The sequence below is a fragment of the Agelaius phoeniceus genome, chromosome 6 (assembly GCF_051311805.1).
Source record: "Agelaius phoeniceus isolate bAgePho1 chromosome 6, bAgePho1.hap1, whole genome shotgun sequence".
Taxonomy (NCBI): Eukaryota; Metazoa; Chordata; class Aves; order Passeriformes; family Icteridae; genus Agelaius; species Agelaius phoeniceus.
Window position 1 is genome coordinate 15,276,293 of NC_135270.1, and position 21,216 is coordinate 15,297,508.

At 42.4% G+C, this 21,216-nt stretch overlaps 2 protein-coding genes across 12 annotated transcripts in view; one reads left to right on the top strand and one right to left on the bottom strand.

Annotated features, from left to right (window-relative positions):
• Positions 1–192: 192 nt before the first annotated feature.
• LOC129122270 (uncharacterized) lies at positions 193–16,498 on the bottom strand. 4 transcript variants are annotated; one of them, XM_077179878.1, is made up of 6 exons: positions 16,167–16,498; positions 8,154–8,231; positions 7,922–7,976; positions 7,705–7,835; positions 3,261–3,355; positions 193–1,819 (listed from the first exon to the last, which is right to left on the bottom strand). In XM_077179878.1, the coding sequence occupies exons 3-6, from the start codon at positions 7,949–7,951 to the stop codon at positions 1,740–1,742; spliced, it is 336 nt and encodes a 111-aa protein (XP_077035993.1). In that variant the 5' UTR covers positions 7,952–7,976; positions 8,154–8,231; positions 16,167–16,498; the 3' UTR covers positions 193–1,739. The 4 variants fall into 4 exon arrangements, 2 of the variants coding, with proteins under 2 accessions (XP_077035993.1, XP_077035992.1); XM_077179877.1 differs by having other exon boundaries at positions 7,922–8,231; XR_013182721.1 differs by lacking the exons at positions 7,922–7,976; positions 16,167–16,498 and having other exon boundaries at positions 5,123–7,835; positions 8,154–10,355.
• Positions 16,499–17,124: 626 nt separating this feature from the next.
• Positions 17,125–21,216, top strand: part of KCNC1 (potassium voltage-gated channel subfamily C member 1) — a 123,488-nt gene continuing 119,396 nt past the window's right edge. For 7 of the 8 annotated variants that reach the window (XR_013182719.1, XM_054634195.2, XM_077179872.1 and 4 more), the window contains exon 1: positions 17,127–18,036. Coding sequence is in view for 7 of the 8 variants with exons in the window: in XM_054634195.2 (XP_054490170.1) it covers positions 17,467–18,036 (570 nt within the window). In the remaining variant the exon portion in view is untranslated. Of the gene's footprint in view, positions 18,037–21,216 lie in introns of all 8 variants that reach the window. The other variant, XM_054634193.2, reaches the window with a different exon arrangement.

The following is a 21,216-nucleotide window of genomic DNA, read 5'->3' on the forward strand; positions in this document are numbered from 1 at the left end:
AAAATTGTATACCATGAAATGGCCAATGTTTAATCCGGGCTGTGGGGAATAGGAAGCTGGCTCTTGAATGTGGAGGAAAATAGAAATCTACAGCAGTAGAGGCATGATAGATCCTTCCTATTACTCCTGTTCTGGCCAAAATAAGGTTGTGGACCATTTTTTATAAAAACTTTTGTATAATTGTAAATAAGAGTTGCTTTCCAAAAAAAAAAAAAAAAAAAAAAGAGGAAAAAAAAAGAAAAAAGAGCAAAATAAATAAATTTGAAAAAAAGAAAGAACCAAAAACTTAAAAAGGGGAAAAATTTAAAAATATTTAATATTGCTTGGTTTGTTGTGTCAAACTTTAACTTTATATATTTATACGATGTGGTTGCCAAGAATGTTTTCACCAGTATTCTAAATAAAGACCCTTATTTATAAAATCTGTGGTGTTATCTTGACTTTCCTTAGGGCTTCTAGAATTACTAGTGCATTTAGGAGTGGTATTAGATCTCTGCCTTGGCAGGAAGAAGATACAGGCTCTGATTCAGCAAAGAAATCAAGAACATGCTTCAGTTGCACTACTTTGCATAAACATGCTGCTGTCAAAGGGTCTCCTTTCTTCATATTCTGTTGTGGCCACTGCTAAAGCTAGACCTGAGCATCACAGGCCATTATTAGAGGGATCAATAAATAAGCATGTTCCTCCTCCTGCCCCCAAAATTTACAATTACATTGGAGCACTTGATCTTACAAAGATGTGTTGAAACTAAGAATCACAAAAAATGAGATTCTCCAAATTCCAGTGTAGCTACTGAAACCTCATACAAAACTCACAAGAACAGGTACTACATTTTGGGACAAGGGTTTACATTTTTCATTCAAGTTCTATTTTTCAAGTGTTTGTACTAAGTTCATGTATTCCCAGGTACTAGAAACTAATTGCAAAGGAGTTTTTGTCATAAAGTTCAAGTCACAGATCACAGTTTTCCTCAAGTTCAAGTTGGAATGTAGGCCAAAGATAGGCAGCTTTAATTTGGATTTGAACTTTATGCATCTCTGGCAGCACTGCTCCAGGGATTTGCTTCTTGTTTAGAGCCTCTCTAAAAATAGCCAGTGGGCTCTGTTTCATTCAGTATCTATGTGTAACCTTGAAAGCTGGCTGTGCAACTGAAAAATGTTTAGCCCTGAGCTGGTTGTCATTGGAAAGCAACAATCAGGGTGTTTCTGTGCATCTGGACAAGAATAATCAGCAACTATGACCTGTTTCTTATCACATCCCTATGATTTATGGATTTTGTAGAAACATCACAGTAAAATAAAAACAAAAAGCATGCTGAAAACCTATCTAGGTATCGTCATCATCCCTAAATACTTTGATGACAGACTAGTCATTGTGTTCTCTGTTAGGTGACTATTATAGAGGGAGTTTGTGCAGCTCTTACCTTAAGCAGGAAAAAGAAAGAGGGAACAGCTAATTCCAGGGAATGTCTCCCACTCCTTAAATCATGTATGGCCTTGAAGATCAATGTTCTGTGGAGAGGAGAGGAGCAAGCTTCCATGTGTTGAGCAGAGCAATGCAGTTGCTTCTCCTTCTTCCCGGGGCAGTCATGCTCCAAGCTTGGTGATTTTTCCAGAGGGGCAGGGATGGTAGCAGCCATGGGTATTCCTTCCTCATCCATGAGCTTGGGGTCATGGTGGATGATAAATCAGTGTCAAGGCATGGGACCATTCTGTGGAGCAGCCCACGCTCCCATGGATCAGAGGAGGCTCTGAGGCAGGACTGGCCACTCATCATCTTCATCAAAGTCCGACTTTGTAAAGGTCTCCCACTGACTCCCTGTGGGCAGAAAACACTCCAGCCCATAAAGATTGAGCTTACCCCTTTCATTTTTCCATTAAAAATAAAAATCAAACTAATTTGAGAATGTGTCATACTGTCATGAATCAGGAGGGTCTTAACTAAGGTTGGAAAAATAGCCCAGGTTAGTTGGAAGCCTGTATCCCTTATAAAAGCTAAGGAGAGACAGTTGCCTCAAAAATCAGGACCTCACACATCATCAATATAATTTTCATTGCCTTCAGCAATGAAATCAGGCCAAATCAGGCCCGCAATGCTAAAGATTCAAAAAAATGCTTTTGTGAAATACTAAAGATCTTTTAATCCCCATAATTTGAGGCTGGTAAAAGTATCAATTTTACTGCTATTAAATGGCAACCAAAAAGTATTTTGGCAGCTCAGGAATGACAGAGGTTCTGGACATGCTGGCAGTGCAGAGTTCATGCCTGCACTGCTTGCACCCCACTTCTGAGGGACACAATGAGGGGTACCTGGCTGTAGGGCTGGCATGGCAGAGAGGGCACAGGGCACTTGTGCTCAACAATGTACATGCAGTTCCATGTGAAGTCATGTATATTGCATTTCACTGATTTATTTTAGCCACTCCAGTTTCCACATACTGATGTTAATGTTACAACAGAGAACAGGCATTTAGCACATCTCAAAATAGATGGATGGATGATGAGGAAAAAATATTCATAGGTTTCCTATGCAGAGCCCATCTTTCTCCCATTGATGTCAGTGAAAAAAAGTTCACTGGAGTAAGGCCAAAGGGTGTCAGCACTGGTAAATACATGTTTAGGTTACAAATATATTTATTTTTTACTTAGATAAGGAAAATTGTTCTCTTGTGCCATCTCTTCCTGTCTATTTCTAAGGTAATAAATATATTTGAAACAAAGCCCTGTGCATGAAGAGGACAGCATGTAACTGATAGAAATATATCCCAGTCTATGAGTAAATATTTTGAGGCTAGTAATATTTGGATTCAGAGCTTCAGTTCTGACACAGCCAAGGAGTATATGCAAGGCTGATCCAATATATACAAACTTTGGGTCTTAAATTGGACTCCTGAAGATGAATTTAGGCATTTTGGGTTGATCCTACAAGACAAAGTGCAGTCTACCTTGGTCTACAAAAACACTCCAGCATGGGCTCCAAACACACACTGACAGTCTGAAAGTTTTTGCCACATAAACTTTCCAGTTCAAAATGATGTTTCCTAAGGAACACTGCCTCCACAAGGAAAGTCATGCAGATACAAACAAATAAAGGAAAGTAGCTGTCTTCAAATATAATGATAAGTGCACATTTTAGGAATGTTTGATTTGATTTGGTAGGTTAAGAAAGCACTGCATGACAAACTCAGTATTACTGGTTTATCTCACTCAAACCGCTGCTATGGAAGAAGTGAAGAGGAATAAATTTATATCTCACTTACATGTAATAAATGCTCCAATTTTACATTTCATCAGATCATTTGCCAGTATGAGAATGAAGAGGATCTTTTTCCTACTTTCAATATTCCACAACAAACTGCAATAAAATTGCAAATTACAATGTTAAACACCATATCCTGCATTATCATAGCAATACTGCTACAGAAGTATTTCACATACCAAACATTCAATTTTAGGTAAAAGATATATGAACTAGTCTTGGTATCTGTTTTCCCTTTAAAAAGATTTTATTATCTGTATCCAAATATATTAAAGAAATATTAAATTGGCAGTTCCTTCACACCAGATACTGCTCTTCTACAATGACTTGTCACTTTCAACTCAAGATAAAGACCTTAAAAAACCCCTTGAAAGTGGACAGAAAAGCAGTTTTCATTTTACATCTTACATTTTGCAGGGATATTTAAAAGGTTCAAAATGTGCAAAGAGCCAAAACTGCCATCTTCAGAAGTACTACATTCAAAACAGACAAGGAAACCTTTGTACCTTATACCTCATGAATTGTAATGAACGAATTAATTAATATTTCATTTTTGTTTAAAAATTTCCTTGAAATCAGTAGGAATATTTCCAGCATCAGTAGGAATATTTTCAGGCTACTGCACATACTGTCTGGGATAGTGTTCAGGTAGCAGTGCAAAGCCAGGACAAACTCCCTGCTGTGACCCTTTGCTGGTGCTCTGGTCACTGACCCATTTCTGTCACAACACTCTCAGATGTGCCGATCCCCCTGAGCACAAGCCTCTGAACAAGCTGCCAGGCTTTAGTGCTCACCTGATCTTCCAAGTACCATCCAGAAACTGCCCCCATAATAGTGCTGAAAGCCTGCAACACTTCCTAAATGAGTGGCTGACACGGAGCCTGTGATAGCAGGAGATGGTATGAAGGTCATTTCACATAACTTGCATGTGGCAATCTTGGCTTCACAGGCAGTAGGTAAAAAGGCCTGTGTAGAGCCAGAGTGCAAATCTCTGACAGCATGACCTGGAGATCATCTTGGGAGGCACATTCAAGTACCTCATTAAGTGCTATTTACTATCAGCTCACCCTCCCTCAGCCTCTCAAATCACTGGTTTTCTAGTAAAACTGTTGAACAGCCATGACCTCCTCTCCTTGATGGATGCAGCATGCTCCCTTCTCAACAGGCTTGTTGTGCAACTGGGAATGTCATTAAAGTGGAGACCTTTCCATCTTGAAATTTCAGGGCTAACAAGGGAGGGGATGGTCCCTAGCATAATACATAAGAGCTGTTAGATAGGCCTTTCCCTCCCAGGACCCAGCAGGAATTAGGAACACATCTGACAGAGCCACTTGGGTCAGTACAAGGAATCCAGAAATTTCCCTGTGGACCCAGAAACCTACATTTTGCATACACAGCCACTTGTGAATAAAGATTTAACACTGTAAGCTAATGGTGAAAACTGATCCATCCTGTAACCATGGGGTGATAGAAAACCTCAGGGGTTTCCCAATAATACAGTCAACATGGCACTGAATTCACATTTTCTTGCTATAACAGCAATAACTTTTATCATCTACAGGCATCTTAGCAACATCAACAGCTGTGCTATTTATGTAATAATGCATAACCTCACATTTATCAATAGCAAGGCAAATGCTGTAACTATTTATTAAAAATTTACTAAAAATTCTAACAGACAATAACCCACTTAATCACATGACTGAGGGAGGTTGCAATTTTCATTGGGATGTTGGGTTTTTTTGTTGGGAGTCAGATTCACTCCGAAGCCTGTCAGCACAGTTACCTCCATGTGCTGCATATCCATGGCAGTAAAAGGGGTCCCCCAATCTCCACAGTTCTCCCTAACCCACCTGAACTGACCTTGAGCCTTTTCTGGTCCAACAGCCACATCTGCTGGGAAAAATATTAACTACATTTCTTCCTCAAATCATTGCTTGGTGATATCCATGTTCTGTTTTATCATCTTTCCATCATGTCAGGTTTGTTGGTGCAGAAACAGCAAAGATCGTGACAGTCTTCAGACAGCACCTAGAGGCCTGTACATTAGGAGCATCAAGAAAAATATATTTGAAAACCCAATTTCCACCCTACTAAGAACCTTCTACAGAAACAGAGAGAAAAAAAATGGTAAGATTAGTATGGTTGGTTGGGTTTTGGCTTTTTTATTGCTAGACAAATTCTGGGGCACCTCTCTATTTTTCTTTAGGTGAAAAATAGAGACAAAAGGCAGGAGAAAATGGAAAGTCTTTGAATGCATTGTAAGGCCTGTGCTGAGAGCAGTGGTCCTGAGGGAGACAGGCTGCTTGCCAAGAAGGCAGGTGGGGCAGATGCAGAGGAACTGCAGATGACAGCAGCATCACAATGACATTCTCTGGTGACAAAGTCCCTCAGTTGGGCACAAATCTTGGCCGCTGGACCAAGGGAGGTGATTTTCCCCTCCACTCTGCTCTGGTGAGATCCCACCTGGAGCTGTGCCTCCAGCTCTGGGTCCTCAGCACAGAAGGGACATTGACCTGTTGTGGTGAGTCCAGAGGAGGCCACCAAGATGATCAGAGGGATGGAGCACCTCTCCTATGAGGAAAGGCTGAGAGAGTTGGGATTGTTTAGCCTGGAAAAGAGAAGGTTTCAGGGTGGCTTTCCAGCACCTGAAGGGAAAATACAAGAAAGATGAAGAGAGGCTACTTAAAAGACCATGTAGTGACAGGACAAAGGGAACGGCTTCAAACTGAAAGAGAGTAGGTTTAGATTAGGTACTAGGAAGAAATTCTTTACTGTGAGTGTGGTGACAACACTGGCACAGGTTGCCCAGAGAAATTGTGGATGCCCCATCTCTGGAAGTGCTCAAGGCCAGGCTGCACGGAGCTCTGAGCAACCTGGTCTAGTGAGAGGTGTCCCTTTCCATAACAGAGGGGTTGGAACAAGGTGATCTTTATATCCTTTCCGACCCAACCATTCTATGATTCCCTTTATACTGTGGCCACACAACATTCCTTTCTTTCACATCAACGCTCTACTTCTGAATCCTAAACAAAATGAAACAATACCTTTTTGTTCTGAATTTTAAACTTGTTTTTATGGCACCTGCGAGTTTCCTGAGGCAGAAGCCTAGACAATCTACATTTGAGAGCTGCTGCTCGCTGCAGTGTGAAAGTACATTATTGAACCAACAAGCAGTGTGTAAGCTTTTCTCCAGGCCACCGGAGGGCAGCATTTCCATGAAAAACAGGACTTCGACATCTTTTAGTATATACATTCCTTTTTCCCCCCTAAACTCTCACATCTAACTCTTTCTCAGCTCAGGTAGAGAGCATCATTTCACACCGCAACAGTTGAAATCAATGAACTGAATTCCTAGCCAGTGAAAATTCATCAGTCTTGCTGGCAGTTGACACAGTATACTGGGATTATTACAGCAAGTACGAGCTCATGGTTTGAGTTTGGATGCTCAAAGATGCATTTTTATGGGAAAAAAACCTTTTGTTTATATGGCAAGGCATCCCTATGTATGGACTAAAGTTCAGGATGAAGAGCATCACAGAGCAAAGCATTTATACAACAGCTTGTAAAGGGAGACCCATTCTCCATCCAGGGCACGTAATGCTCTCATTACAGCTCTAATGGCATGGATGCAAGGGGGTTCATGTGTCACACGTGTTCCTTTGTATGGGACAGGTCACACTCACATCCCTTTGTTCCATTTGGAAAGGAAGCGGGTATGTGCTAGGCACTCGTGCTCGAGGCTCTCAAAGGCTGTCCTCTGCAGAACTACACACTTGAAACAGCTTGCAGTTGAAAGCCAGCTGCACAAAATGTAGTCCCAAACATGCCTTTCAAAAGCTTCACAGATGCCAATTACATTAAGCGATAAGAAAAAAAGCAACGAAGTAATGTGCCTAATTAACAAAGCTAGAGATGGAGCCAGCCACTTGGTTTGAAGTACTTCCAAGAGAGATGTTAAATGCAATGGTCAGGGCAACTCTGGAAGAAATAAATTAACATGCTGGGTTAATATTTCAAGCTCTGTGGGAGTAAAAACTGTGTGTGGTAAGGGGAAACAAAGGTAAAAATATCACAGGGTGCTATTCTGTTTGTTTGTTTGCCAAGGACACTTTAGCTTTTGCCATTTATTATTCTTCATGGTACACTCGAAATTATGCAAGAAGACATAAAAGTGTCAGCATTGCATCACTGGCCTTCCTAAATTTATCTTTCACCCACCTGTTAAATCTCAGCTCAAGGTCAAGAGAAAAACCATTTTAAGTGAACGCACTATGAGATAGACACATTCATGAAAAATATCTTAGTAGGGTTCTTTTATCTTTAGTACTATCTGCAGCCACAGCTTAAAAGATTCCCCACTCTATAGGACAACAGTGGAGTTTTTTTCTGGTCCTCATAAATAAGAACTGACTGACAGCTGCCTGGTTCCAAATCTTAGATACCTGTTGTTAGGAAAGCTCAGACCATCACAAACTCTCAAGTTCCAGCAAGTAGTGTAGCTTGAATCCATTCCAGTACTCATCTGTTGGCAGCTGTTTCCATCTGCTCCTTCTTGAACCCTTCTGCTGACTCCCTAGGGAAGAGCAGGAAGATTGTCACGCAATGAACTCACTTGTTGTGAGCTGGCTGCTCGTGTTTTACCCCAATCTGTCATCTCACCTCATCTGCTCTCTGGCCTTTTTTTGCCATGAGAATTCTGAGTTCTGCTCTGCACCTAAGGGGGAAAAGAAACCCCAAACCAACCATTCCTCAAATTATTCCTTCTTTTAAGTACAAATAATTATTATGAACAAGAGATACAGAAAAGATTGATCAGATCACTTAGTCCTCACAGCTGAATCCCACAGTGATTCCTGCATGTATGTTTTGCAGCTAGAAGTGTCTGACATACCTTCACTTTGTGATGAGGGAAGGCAAATGCCCTTCAAGCACTCCATGACCATTACCTGCAGCCTTTTTTTGTTTGGTTCTGTGGTAAAACACAAAGTGGAGAAAGAGAAAAAAAAATCAAAAATAACATTTCCTATTTTAGACCTCAGTCTTTATGTTTTCTAGACTTGCAGCTGAGCCTTTAGGCACTTTGGTTGACTGAGCAAATGTCTATGCACATTGACGCTCCTCTCTTAATTTGTCCCATTACTATTTTATGTACTTGGTAACTTGATATCTACACTAACATTAATTACCCAGACTAAGCAAAAGATTTTATTTTTTCTTAACCAAGATAATTAGTTTGATATTTTCATCTTTGAAAGTTTTAATTTATACTTTGGTATATTTTCTCTAGCCTGATTTCCAATTGGACCAAACCCCCTCAAATCTCTCGGGCATTCAAAACTTTCAGGTGTACCTGAAAATGCAAAATGTTGTTCAGAGACATCTTTTTTTTTCAATCTCAAAGTACCTGAAAGTACACCCCTAAATATAAGCAGCATTCTGCAGATGCTATTCAGCCTAGGGTTCAGAGAGGAGAAATAATCAATAAGAGAAGCAATACAACAGAATATGGAAACAAAGCTGAAGAAGATTCCATTAGTAACAAATGCAATCATCTGGATTTTGCCCTAGCCAGAATTATACATATTTGTGGGTATATTGGTCAAAATACCTTCTAAGAGCTTTACAGGCATAAACTCAGGAAAACAGAGTAATTTCTCTGACTTGCCATGTCACCTTTTCTGTGGAGCACTGTCCTTTGCAGCATGCATCTGTCTGCTTGGATTATGCAGTGATCAAACTGGGCCACACAAGCACAGCACCACCTCAGCACGGAGACCTTTCTATACAATGAAGGCTTCTGAAGGGGCTTGGCATGATAAAGCAATTAAGAAACATCTTTGCCCACATCCTGAATTACTACCACACAATCAACCATTTCCTCCACTTTTTAACAGGCAGAATAAGCTGGAGAACAGTTTCAGAAGAAACAGTAGAAACCTATTGTATATTTTATTACAGTTGGAAAATTTTCAAAGAAAAAAAGGTCTTTATTATAGATTTGAGAACTGGACCCTCCTTTTTTCTCACTGCTCCATAGGAAAGCCAATAAATATGCTATTGTAGACTGTCTTAGGATGAGAATCCATCCTAGAAGAACAGAAAGGTCCAAGTTTGCATGAGAATGGAGCATTTCTTAAGACCCAACTCTGATTTCTTGCAGGCCAACTCTGAATATCTTGTCCCACTGTGATCCCTCTCTGCTCCCTCATTATTTCCCAATTCCTCCTACTGCTGGGCTACCTAGAGGCAAAGACTACGACTGCAAAACCTGGCAGAACGCACAGATGAATCAGACGGAATCAGTAAACAATGACTAAAAGTGCAGCGTCACAGGAACAAGCGTATCACTGTGCCTCAAGTTAAATCATTTAAATACAAACCTGCTGCAAATCTTAACAGGAATTCCAGCCACAGTCTGGAGGGCTGGTATAATCCTATTGCACTGGGATTCCTACAGAAGTCTTCCCCAGGTCCTGGAAACCTGGTAGAGCATGTTCCTACTTCCTGGAGTGCAGAGATCATTCATTACAGTGTGTCCCAGAAGGGAAAGGCAGAGGACAAGCTAATAGAGGTGCCATCCCTTTACTATTGCCTTTCTTCTAGCTCTCAACACTTCATTTAACTGGAACAAAAGGTTGCTGTCAATGCTAAGGCATAGGCCCAGGCATGGGACTGGATAAGGAAATCTTCATTTCCAGCAGCTGGTCCAAGCTTTGGGACAGAAAGCGGATTTTGCTTTCCATTTACTCACATTTATATTGTATAAATCCTGGCTTTTGACAAAAGAAATGCAGCAGATTTCATCCTTAGTGCCAATTATTTAACTAGCATCACTGGAACTATTATACTTTATATCTCTTCATATGCAGCATTCAAATAATTACTTCAACAGGATTAAATGTCATATTTCATGGGACTGGCTGTGTAAATATTTACAAAGCTAGAGAACAGAAAAGACATCTCAGAGTTATTGATTCATGTCAAATATTGAGAAGCTGGGTTAATCAAGGGATTTAAGCAATGCCTTAAACCTTTGAGTCAGCATTGTTGAGATTTATTTAAACTACTCTTACCTTTCAACATCTAAAGTTTTACAAATCGTTTATAACAATAAAGACTTACAGGCCATTTTCCCATCTGTTTGTCTGAGGACATTTCAGTTACTGTTGTGAACTCAGTAGGCTGAAGAAGTAATAACAGCTCTGAAAAGTGAACCATTCAACAAAAATAAAGTTCTCATTACAGTAAAAAAAAAAAGGTAAGAAATTTTCTAATTATTTTGTGGTATTAGAGAAATAGCCAGCTGATGGGCAAGCACATACATTTTATAAAATGGAGAATATTCCATACTCCTTGGTCAGAAACAGACCCTAATTTTTTTTCTGTTTTTTTGGTGATTAAATAAAAAAGATACACTTGCAGTGCTGAGAGCTGCATGCCTTTTTCAAGAAAAGACTAGCACCTCCTGTTCTGTATTCTGTATATAGTAGTTGTGAAATACATATGTCTGTATCTATGTGTTTGTGTCTGTTGCTATGTTCATGCACCTGCAAATTGGCTGAGATCTTAAAAACATAATGACAGCATTAGTAGAGTTTTGTTTTCAGAAAAGGCTGACTAGGCCAGTCTGAGAAAGTCAAGGACCTTCTAGGACCACCAAAACAAATCAACTAATAAAATAAAGCCAAGTCCCTGGCCTTTTCTGAAACTCTAGCTGTAGTGCATGGTAGGAATTAAATGGTTCCAACCTATGTGCCCTCTTTTGGCAATGTAGATTCAGAGCCCTCAGGATGACTGAGCTCAGCTCGTAGTAATGAGTTTAGATAAGGGGTTTTTTGTTATGTGCTGACAGGAAACTTCCAATTGTCAGCTCAATTTTCCTCATCACCAGCTGGATTTTTGCTGGATCACACCTAGATCAGCACGAAGAAGAGGGACAAATCCATATCCTTCCATAACACGGCATTGTAACAAAGTAGCACATTAGCTCTATGCCTAATTTCAGATGCTTAAAGCAGACTTTGCTGTGATTTAGCTCCATGATTTCTTGAGGAATAATTATTTCTCTTTTAGGGAAGATCTCATCAAAGAAAAATTCTGACACTTTTACTACAGCCTTGACTGAAGGATGTGCTCCAAAAGAAGCACAGTGCCTCACCCAGGCCAGATTTAAGGAGCTGGGGATGAGACAGACAACTCAGCAATTTTTTTCAATGTTTATTGCCCTTTTTGCAAGGAAGGTGCTCTTTCCCTACAGGTAAAACAGTTTGGAAATCTCCCTAGTCCTTCAGCAAGCAGCAGAACACCACTTCCACCACCTTGCCTTACTTGTGGGCACCGTCTCCATAACTGCATCTGCTCGGTTCCATCTCCCATCAATTTTCAGCAAAACCAAATGGATTCAGGTGGGAGTTTCTCTTAGCTAACAGAGTGGGTAAAGACCAAAGATGATCTCTAACATGTCACAATATTACTTCCATTTTTTTCCAGAGCAGCTTCCATTTATCTCACAGTTTGAGGCATACTTTCCGAAGGGTCCCAAAGGAATTTGCAAATCAAAAAGAACCTTCACTCAGAAATGTCAGCCCAGTAGAAATGGATGAACAAGTGCAACTCTTCAGGCAGAGCACAGCAAATGCTTCTCAGCTCAAAGCAAAGCCATGCAACACTTGGAAAACATGAATGGGAATGAAGTACATATTCAAGCAAAACTGAAGTAATTAAGAATAATAAATTCAACTATAAAAGTGCAGGAACAAGCATTTAGCCATAACTTCTGCTGCTCTGGTTGCTCTTTGTATGATCATGTATGATCATGTATGATCATGTATGATCATGACTTTGTATCATGCTTTGGGCTATACATCTCTTCAGACATGCAGCCTCTCTATGACTCCCTCAGTGAACACCAAGCACAAACCCACAATTTTTTTCTCCATTCTCATTCTTTCTATGAAAGGCTTTCATCCAATTAATGACAATTCAGAGGGGTAAATCTAGCCTTTCAGAAAAGTAATAACATCTATGCAATTGCAGCTGCTTTACTTTTAAATGATTTTCAAGGACAAAATGAGTACATTGCATGCTGAAGTCCATCACAGCTTTCCATTTGAAGACCTCAAACCAAATGATTTACAAGGGTCAGTGCTAACAGATAGAGCAATTCACAGCATGATGTAATCTAAAACTGATAAAAAACTGCACTGAAATACTGTTGAGTTGTCATGAATTTAATACAAGAGAGTACAGGCTGAATTATAGCATTCAAGCATTGCAAAACTGGTCTTCCAACCCTGGCTGCCTTTTCTTTTGAGGTTATAACTCTTACAAATAATTCTCTCAGCCTCCTCCAGCTTTAAAACATTTTGAAAGTACTCTCCAGTTATATTCATAGTTGTGCACAAAGTCACAGGTTCTCTCAACATTTCCTTTTCCTCTTCATATTGTTACAATGGGTCATTCTTTTTCTTTGAAAAGATACTGAGTGATGAAGTCAGAGCTAGGCTTACATTTCAGGAGTGGGAGCTTCTTCAGCAGTCACCATTGTCGGTGTCCTCCCTAGAAACCCCAGTGAAGGAAGAGGCTACAGAGGAGTGCAGAATCAAGTACTCTTGACACACTAGTAAAGCACCAAAGCATACAGCAAAGCCTCCTGATGTGCATTTCTGGGCCTATACAGCCCTGGGATTCGGATCTGTCAATCCAACGTCTTCAGCAAGAGGCAAAATATCTTCACACAATAATGAATATAATTAAATAAAATTTTAGAAAAAGGTTAAAATTTCACTTCAAATTAATGAGTTACTAAGTTTAGGAGCATTAGGGAATATATGCTCAGTCATCTCCCACATTGAGAAGAAAGCCCCTTTGGAGTTAGAAATCACTGCAGTTCTCAGCTGAAGAGGTAGAGCAGGGGGATTAACAAAAGAATAGCATGTGAACCCACTAGCTTATTTTTTTTTAGTTTGTAGACAGAATTTAGATTTCTGTCTGAAAGACAATCTACCTTTTCTTGTATATGATTGCCCTAAGGATGCTGAAGTATAGGGCAACAAAGGTGACCCCAGTACACCAGACACAGAGGGAAAAGAAGGACTAATTCTTCCCATGTCATCAGAACAGTGAGGTGACCTAACACCAGTGACAAAATTAGCAAATGGACTCACTCTCTAACTCAGCTACACAGTAGTTAGAAAACTAAAATATATCTATGGCTAAGAGATATTTTTCCACTATCATCACTAAAACTTTTGAGTTAGAGGAACAGCTAAAATCACAGATAGACCAACAGGACTGCTCAAAGTGCACATATAGTCTCCTGACAGTAGGTGTGCCACAAGGGAGACCTTCAGAGTGACCTTTCTAAACTCTACAGCTCATTTTCCTCACTTATGCCAGATTTTGGTCAGCCCCAACTCAGCGTAGATGATCGTCAAAATCTCTCACAAGTTGTTAGAATCAGTTCAGAGAAAAAAATTTATTTTCAAGATGTATGGATTTTAATGCATTTAAAAATTTTCTGGTAGCACCACTTGCAGCTGCTGCTGCTATACCATAATCCTTATCCAAACAGATTGTGAACTCTTTGGATAACCTACCAACTCTGTGCTTCCTACAGAGGTCTCCCAGCATTATTAAAGCTGGTTTAGATCTTTTTAACGTGTAAAACCTAGTGAAATTAATTAATAATTTGACTTAAAATGTCAAGTTGTATCACAGAAAAGCTAGACAACTTGGGGACTCACACATTCACCTTCATATTAAGTCCTCCTTAAAGAAATCAAATATAAACTAGGTGTTTAAGGATTTAAAGATGTCAAGCATAAACTAGAATAAAATCCAGTTATAATATCATTATTTTTCATGGGACTAGGAGGACAGAAGTGCTACTGTCAAGTTTGGGATTAATCATAATTCCATAGGAAATTTTGTCTGCAAATTGGAAAATTAGATTATTTCATTTGTCTACCATAATCCAAACATTTCTAATTATGAAAAATTACTTTTTAAATTAAACTAGAATTTTATATTGCTATATGGCAAGCTTAAAGCAAAACTTTGCTCAGACACAGCAGCTGCTAGGCTGTCTTAAACCTTCCATTCCATGCAAACCAACAGCCATCCATGCAGTCTTATCAACCGTGTCTAATTAAACAAATGCAAATCATGCTGCAATCTACCATGCAAAGCAAACTCTTTGTGCCTTAATATGCAGTTATTTTGTGCCATGATCCTTGTTAAATAAGGATCGTTGTTAAATAAAGATATTATTTTTGAACACTTTCCCTCTCAAGCTTCAATATCAGCTTCAAACCTGATGTTATCTTTCATTTTCCACGTGAAAATGATGTCTAAAGTTACGTTCCAATTTATCTTTCTAAAAGACCTTCTATTCCAGCAGCTATCTTGCTCCAGATCTCACAAGCTCCTGCTTGCCCATCAGCCTCTGATTTGGGGCCCTCTTTCATGTCTTTTGAAACATCCAACTCTTCTGATTCTACCAATGCTTCTTCATCAATTACAGCTTTAGTAACTTCAAAGAAACCTTGCAGGTCACTTAAGCATGGCCTCCCCACCTGAGTCCATGAAAACTCTCTTTAAACAAACTTTCTACTTTTAACGTGTGCTCCCAGATGACTTCTAAGGTCCTGCACCACCCTCCTTCAGTTCCTCAGACAAGAAGGGAAACCCAAGCAAGGGAAGCTGCACCATATCTCTTTCATTCCCACAGTTGCCTTAGATCCCAACACTGAAATTCCTAAAGAGGAATCACTCACTGCAGGTAAGGTAACACGGAAGGCAGGAGCTAATGAGCTGGGAAAGAGTCTTTAAAGTTATGGATGTGACCAGAAGGACCCACAAGCCTAGGATTCACAGGCCCTTAACATCTTTCCTGGGTCACCTGCCCTCCACAGTCTTCATTAACTCTCAGAACCTACCCTACAGCTCTTTCCCATTGGTCCCCAGACCTATTATTATCAAAAATAGGCATTTACTATGATTTAAAAGAATTTTTGCATGCATTATTTTATGTCAGAATCAAGATCCTCTTTTCCTTTCTTAATGCCAGGCTTGGGTTCGCAGCCCTCTTTTCCCTCTGTGTCCTCTGGCTGGCAATTCTCAAGGATTTTAGATAGTGTTTCTGTACTTGTGATTCTCAGATTCTCCCTCTGTCATCAACCTTTCTGCCTCTGTTCAGTCCCAGTGCTGAAGCTGCTGTCTGGCATCTCTTTCTGGAGATTTTTTCATCAGTTTATGCTAGCTGAAGTGCAAAGTTGCCTTGATTTAGCCTCACTTTCCCATTTCTCATTCATAGCTGATACGAGTAACGTACTCCCGTTCCTGCTGTCTTCCCTCCCTTTTCCCAAGAGTCACACACAAACAGCACCAGATCTCAGGCCTTCCTTCTACCCCACCAGCTTAAAGAGCAGTCTGTTACCATTTTCACAGACAAATCTGCTGGTTAGATATCTTTGAACTGTCTCACCACAGCTACTGCAGTTTTCTTCTCTGCATCCCAACCATGCAATGCTTTTTACAAGGAAGCTGCAGGTGACCAAACACCTCATCTCACAAACCTGAGCACACCAATTGCTCCTTGACAGCCTTCCACTTGTTCTTCCCCTGCTGTTCCCATACATCTGAATTTCTCTCATGCTTGCAAGTTCAAACTAACTGCCTTCCCCTGGTCTGCCATCTTCTGTTGAGCACAGTGTTGTCCTTACCACTTGTACACTCCATCAGCATTCCCTAACCATGTCCCTTTCCATTGTATGTTTCACCAGCCTATCCCATCCATCATGACATGACTTCCCATGCTCAATTCACAAAGGCTCAGCTCTCCAGGCTTTCCTCCTGAGATGTTGGCAGCAAATAAAACAAAATACAGAACACATCTACATACCTCTCTTACTTCCTTTCCACAGAACCATCTTCTTGCTGTTCTTCAAGCTCCTTGCAAGACAGGAGCTGGGGGGGTTTCAAAACTTCCCTTGTCATTACTTGGGAATTAATGAGATTAAAAAAAGAATAGAAAACACAAATCCAAATTGCAACTTCCTACCAACATAGGCATTAGGAAAAACCCCAGGTGAACAGTAGGGAAAGATGGACAAGTGGTGTAGGTGCGTGGAACCGAGTAAAAGCACAACGTGATAGGAAGGGACAGCCCTGGGTACCCCTGCTCGTGAGGCAAGAAATTTACGCCTGGGGAGATCTTGAATTGTGCCCTTCAGCCAGTCGGGTCCAGGCAGGACGAGCACAGCCGTGACTCATGTCAATGGTGCTCCAGATTGGTCACTCCGAGCCGAGCGAGGGGCAGCCCCGGCACAGCCACCGCTCCCGAAGGGGACCCTCGGTGTGACCGCCGCGCGGTGCGGGGAGGTGAGCGGGGCGGGAGGGCGCTCTGCCTGCAGCCCGGGTCCCGGAGCGGGCACCCCCGTCCCGGCGGCGGGCGCGGCCCGCGCTAGGACCCGGGCGGGAGCGGCGCCTGCGCGGCGGTGCCGGGCGGCGGGCGGGCTGCACCGAGCGGCTCGGCAGCGGCGGCGGGAGGAGCGGCGGGAGGAGCGGCGGCAGCGCCGCGGGTCCCGCCGCCCGCACCGGCAAGCGCTCGACCCGGGCCGGCCGGGCGCAGGGGCGGAGGCAACGGGAGCGCGGCGCTGTCCCTTCAGCACCGGCGGCGCCCCCCGCCCGCCCGCAGCGCCGGGAGGGGCGCGGGCACAGCCCCGCGTTCCCCGCGGGGGTTGCAGCCAGCACCGGCGCCCCGCAGCTCCGCGCACCTGTGGACAGCGCCGGTGCCGTGATTTTTCTTCCCCCCCCCCCTTTTCTTTTTTCCTTTTTTTTTTTTTTCCCTTGTGCTTTTGGCCACGTCCAACCAGGGAAAGGCCCTCCCCCTCCGGCACCGCAGCGCCCGCGCTCCCGGAGCATGGCCCCCCCTGCCCCTGCCCCTCCGCCGCGGCTGCAGCTGCCGCGGACCCCGAGCGTCTGACTCCAGACGGAGGCGGCGCAGCGCCGGGAGCCACCGCCACCGGCATCGCCTCGGAGCGGCCTCGGGGGAGCGGGGCTGGCCGGGGCCCCTCGCCCCCGCGGGCCCGGAGCGGGGCTCGGCTTAGGCACCGACTGCCGCCGAGCAGCCGTCCCCTGACGGGCTTGCTGCCTGCCGTGCTTGCTTGGATGAGTCTGCGACATGCCTAATAAGAGACGAGATGGGCCAGGGCGACGAGAGCGACCGCATTGTGATCAACGTGGGAGGGACTAGGCACCAGACTTACCGCAGCACCCTGCGCACCCTGCCCGGCACGCGGCTGGCCTGGATCGCTGAGCCCGATGCCCACAGCCACTTTGACTATGACCCCCGTACGGATGAGTTTTTCTTTGACCGGCACCCGGGCGTCTTCGCCCACATCCTGAATTACTACCGCACTGGCAAGCTGCACTGCCCCGCGGACGTGTGCGGGCCCCTGTATGAGGAGGAGCTGGCCTTCTGGGGTATCGATGAGACCGATGTGGAGCCCTGCTGTTGGATGACCTACCGGCAGCACCGCGACGCCGAAGAGGCTCTGGACAGCTTTGGTGGGGCTCCCCTGGATAGCAGTGCTGAGGACGGAGACATAGATGGCACCGGAGACTCTGGTGATGGTGAAGATGAGCTGGAGATGACAAAACGCCTAGCACTTAGTGACTCCCCAGATGGCAGGTCTGGGGGCTTCTGGAGACGGTGGCAGCCCCGCATCTGGGCACTCTTTGAGGATCCCTACTCCTCCAGATATGCAAGGGTAAGCTATGCAATCAGCACCCTCATCAAAACACTCAAACCGCCCTGCGGTCCCACTTCCTCCCAGCATCACCAGGGTTCTCTCTGCTGTCAGAGCAGAGCAGCCATCCATGTGTGTGGCCATACAAAAATCACCACGTGGGGTCTATGGGGATGTAACCCATACTCTCAAGCAGGCCCCAGGCATGGGGAACTAGTAGATACCAAGGCCTGAGCCTATGTACTCAGATGTGGGCCTCCAGAGACCCTTATTTTCTAACAGGCTCCTAAAACTCCCAGCCTGGGGCAGGGTCCCGGTCATAGGCCAGAGAGGTCTCCATTACACCAGGTAATTTCCCTCTATGCATAGATTCTTACAGTCAGACATCCCCCAGTAAAGAGAGACACCTTGTCCAGCCCTCTTACAAGCTAATGGCTCTCTCCCCTTTATGAGATGGGGAAAGGATTATGGGAGAAAGCATTCCCAGCGGTACCAGGGGATTTGGAGAGTTTCAGCCTGGACTGGAAAGGGAGTCAGTGCCTTTCTCTTTTCTCATACATACCAAGTTAAATATTTATGAACATGCTTCTCTGAAAATGGGTAATTCATCTGCTCACTCTGTCTCTTTTTCCCATGTGGGAAATGCAAAGTATTAATCAGAGGAAAGGGTTTCATTCATGTAGAAGGGACACAGGGTTTGACAGGTTTCTTGCCTGCTACTGAAGGACAACTCCTCCCCTCCTGGTGCCTGCGGTTGTTTTGGAAAGGGAATGCACACTGGTGCAGTTCACAGCATAGGTATGGATAAAAATGGTCTGTAACAGTCATCCAACTGCTTTAAGTAGGCACCTCCTCATGCTATGAGAATAGTTACATTAATTAGGGGCTGATTCTGCTCCTGAAATCAAAAGTACTGAAAACATTTGCTTCAGGAACAGCAGCAGGATTAACTCCCAAGATAGTCAATTTGATAACTAGGGAAACAGATGGAGGATAGTGCCTTCATAAAGAAATTGGCTGGCATAGGCTCTACTCTTAAATGTACCTTTGTTAGAGCTTAATTTTTGCCAGAGCTCAGGAAGGATGAGTGGTGCTTTGGTGGGGGAGGGTGATCAGTGTTCCTGAGAAGGATCAAAGAAGTGAGATCAGATTAGGGAGAAAATTGGATGGATGGAGGAAAGAGAAGTGGAAATGCAAGGAGCAGGGAGAGGGGAGCTGGCTGTGTATGAATGGGTGGCAGAATAGCAGCTGCCGGAGACTTGGTCTGAGCAGAGATCTCCAGCAGGGAGACACCAGGTCTGCAAACTGAATGAATGGGGAAAGCTGGAGCAGAGCCTGGAGTTATATCTTGGTGCATTTCTAAAGATTCTTGTTCGTACACCATTTGGAGACTTCCTCCCTGAACAAAGGAGCTCGTATTTAAATTAATTCCTTTAAACAGTGTGGAGGATAAAGGAATAATAGAATATTTACCACAAGATGGAAAGATGATGCTGTTGCATTGCAGCTTTCAAATCCCTGATTTCTGCCAAGGGAACAAGGCTGGAGGATATCCTTCAAAGTGCTTGGTTTCCATTAATCAAGCCCAGTGCTAGCAGGCAATCTGAATAGCAGATCTCTCTGGTACCCAGGAATCTGTTGGTAAAACATATTTCAAGTGAAAGTAATGTGCTTGTTCAAGGTTTTGGGAAATGGTTCAAAAGCCAAATGGATAATATTGTCCCAATGAAAAGGATACAGAGCTTAAAACACCCTTTTTCTTGGAGGCATTATGATATTTTAGGAGAAGGACAAGAATTTATAACCAATATTAGGAGTCTTTTTGATGCACGGGCTGGAATTCTAGAAGGATAAAAATTCTCTGAGGGTATTTTCATTTAGCAATAGGTGTTTTATAAAATAATTTGGCTTTGTTGGGTTTTTTTTTGAGAGAATGATGTACCATTTATTCACAATCACTTGTGCATACCTGTTAGAATCCAACTCCTGATTTACCTCTGACTTGTTCTTTCCTTAGAGGATTGTTAAGACTAGATAAATATGACTACTCTGAATATTTCATGGGTTAAATATGATTCTTTAACTTGTATCTATGGAGACATAGGCCACATGCATTAATATTTTGCATGAAGGAAGATGGCTTTCCTCATCAACACATGCACACACTGTCCATTAAGAAGACATTATAGGACACTTAACATTTCCTAATAAAAGCCATAAGTTATGGTTATGGATGTAAAAAGAGATGGGAGTTTGATTTATGCTCCTGTAACCTATCACAGACATTGCAAAAAGACCTGAAGCTCACAATAGCTAATTTATAGTAAAATAATTGATAACATTATTAACAAGTGAATGGTATATTAAGGCAATTATTGGTAGAGTCAGGCAACAAACCCAGCGTTACCCCACTTCTAATTGAGTCTGCTACTTTTAGTTACAAACTGCAATTTAATTGTGCAAAAATCTAAATTCACATTGCCATTTTGTCAAAAAAAAAACAAACCACCACAAAATTTTCTCTTCCTAAAGGGAACTGGGACCTGTATTAAGGGTGGTTATTACAGACCTTTGATGTTTACATATGACACCAAAATGCATGTCAAAATAACAGCTCAATGTAAGCATCAGTTTACATAACCATTATAGTGTTACACTTGGGCAAGTAAAAGGAATGCCGTCTCTGAATATTAAGATTAAATGAAAATCTGCATATCTGTATAAAGCAAGATTCTCTGGACTGTATCTGGTATCCTAGATCAGTGAATGTTTAGGAACTGTCTATGAAAAGCTCAGCATTTACTCAAATCCAGCCATTCTTGGAGGATTTTGATGGACACTGCTTGCAAATACAGGTACATTTGACTGTTTTGCTTCACCTCCACCTGACTCATACTAAATTACTCCTGATCTCCTTGTAGACAGCCAGGGAAGACTGGAAGTGCATTTGTGTACGTCAGGCAAAATCAGCTAACTCTGCAAATTTTGTTTATTTCTTACTTTGATTAAGCAAAGCTCCTAGTCACTAATCATTTGTCTTTGGGTGCAACATAGTCAACAGTTGCTTGTTAAAACAATAGTGGCTGATTTTAATTAAAGTTTTTTCCATGCTAATTTCTTAATAATGTAGTTCTTTCTAAAAAGAGGAAACACTTCAAAAATTGCATAATCTTCTATATCTATAATATTTGAAACAAACTG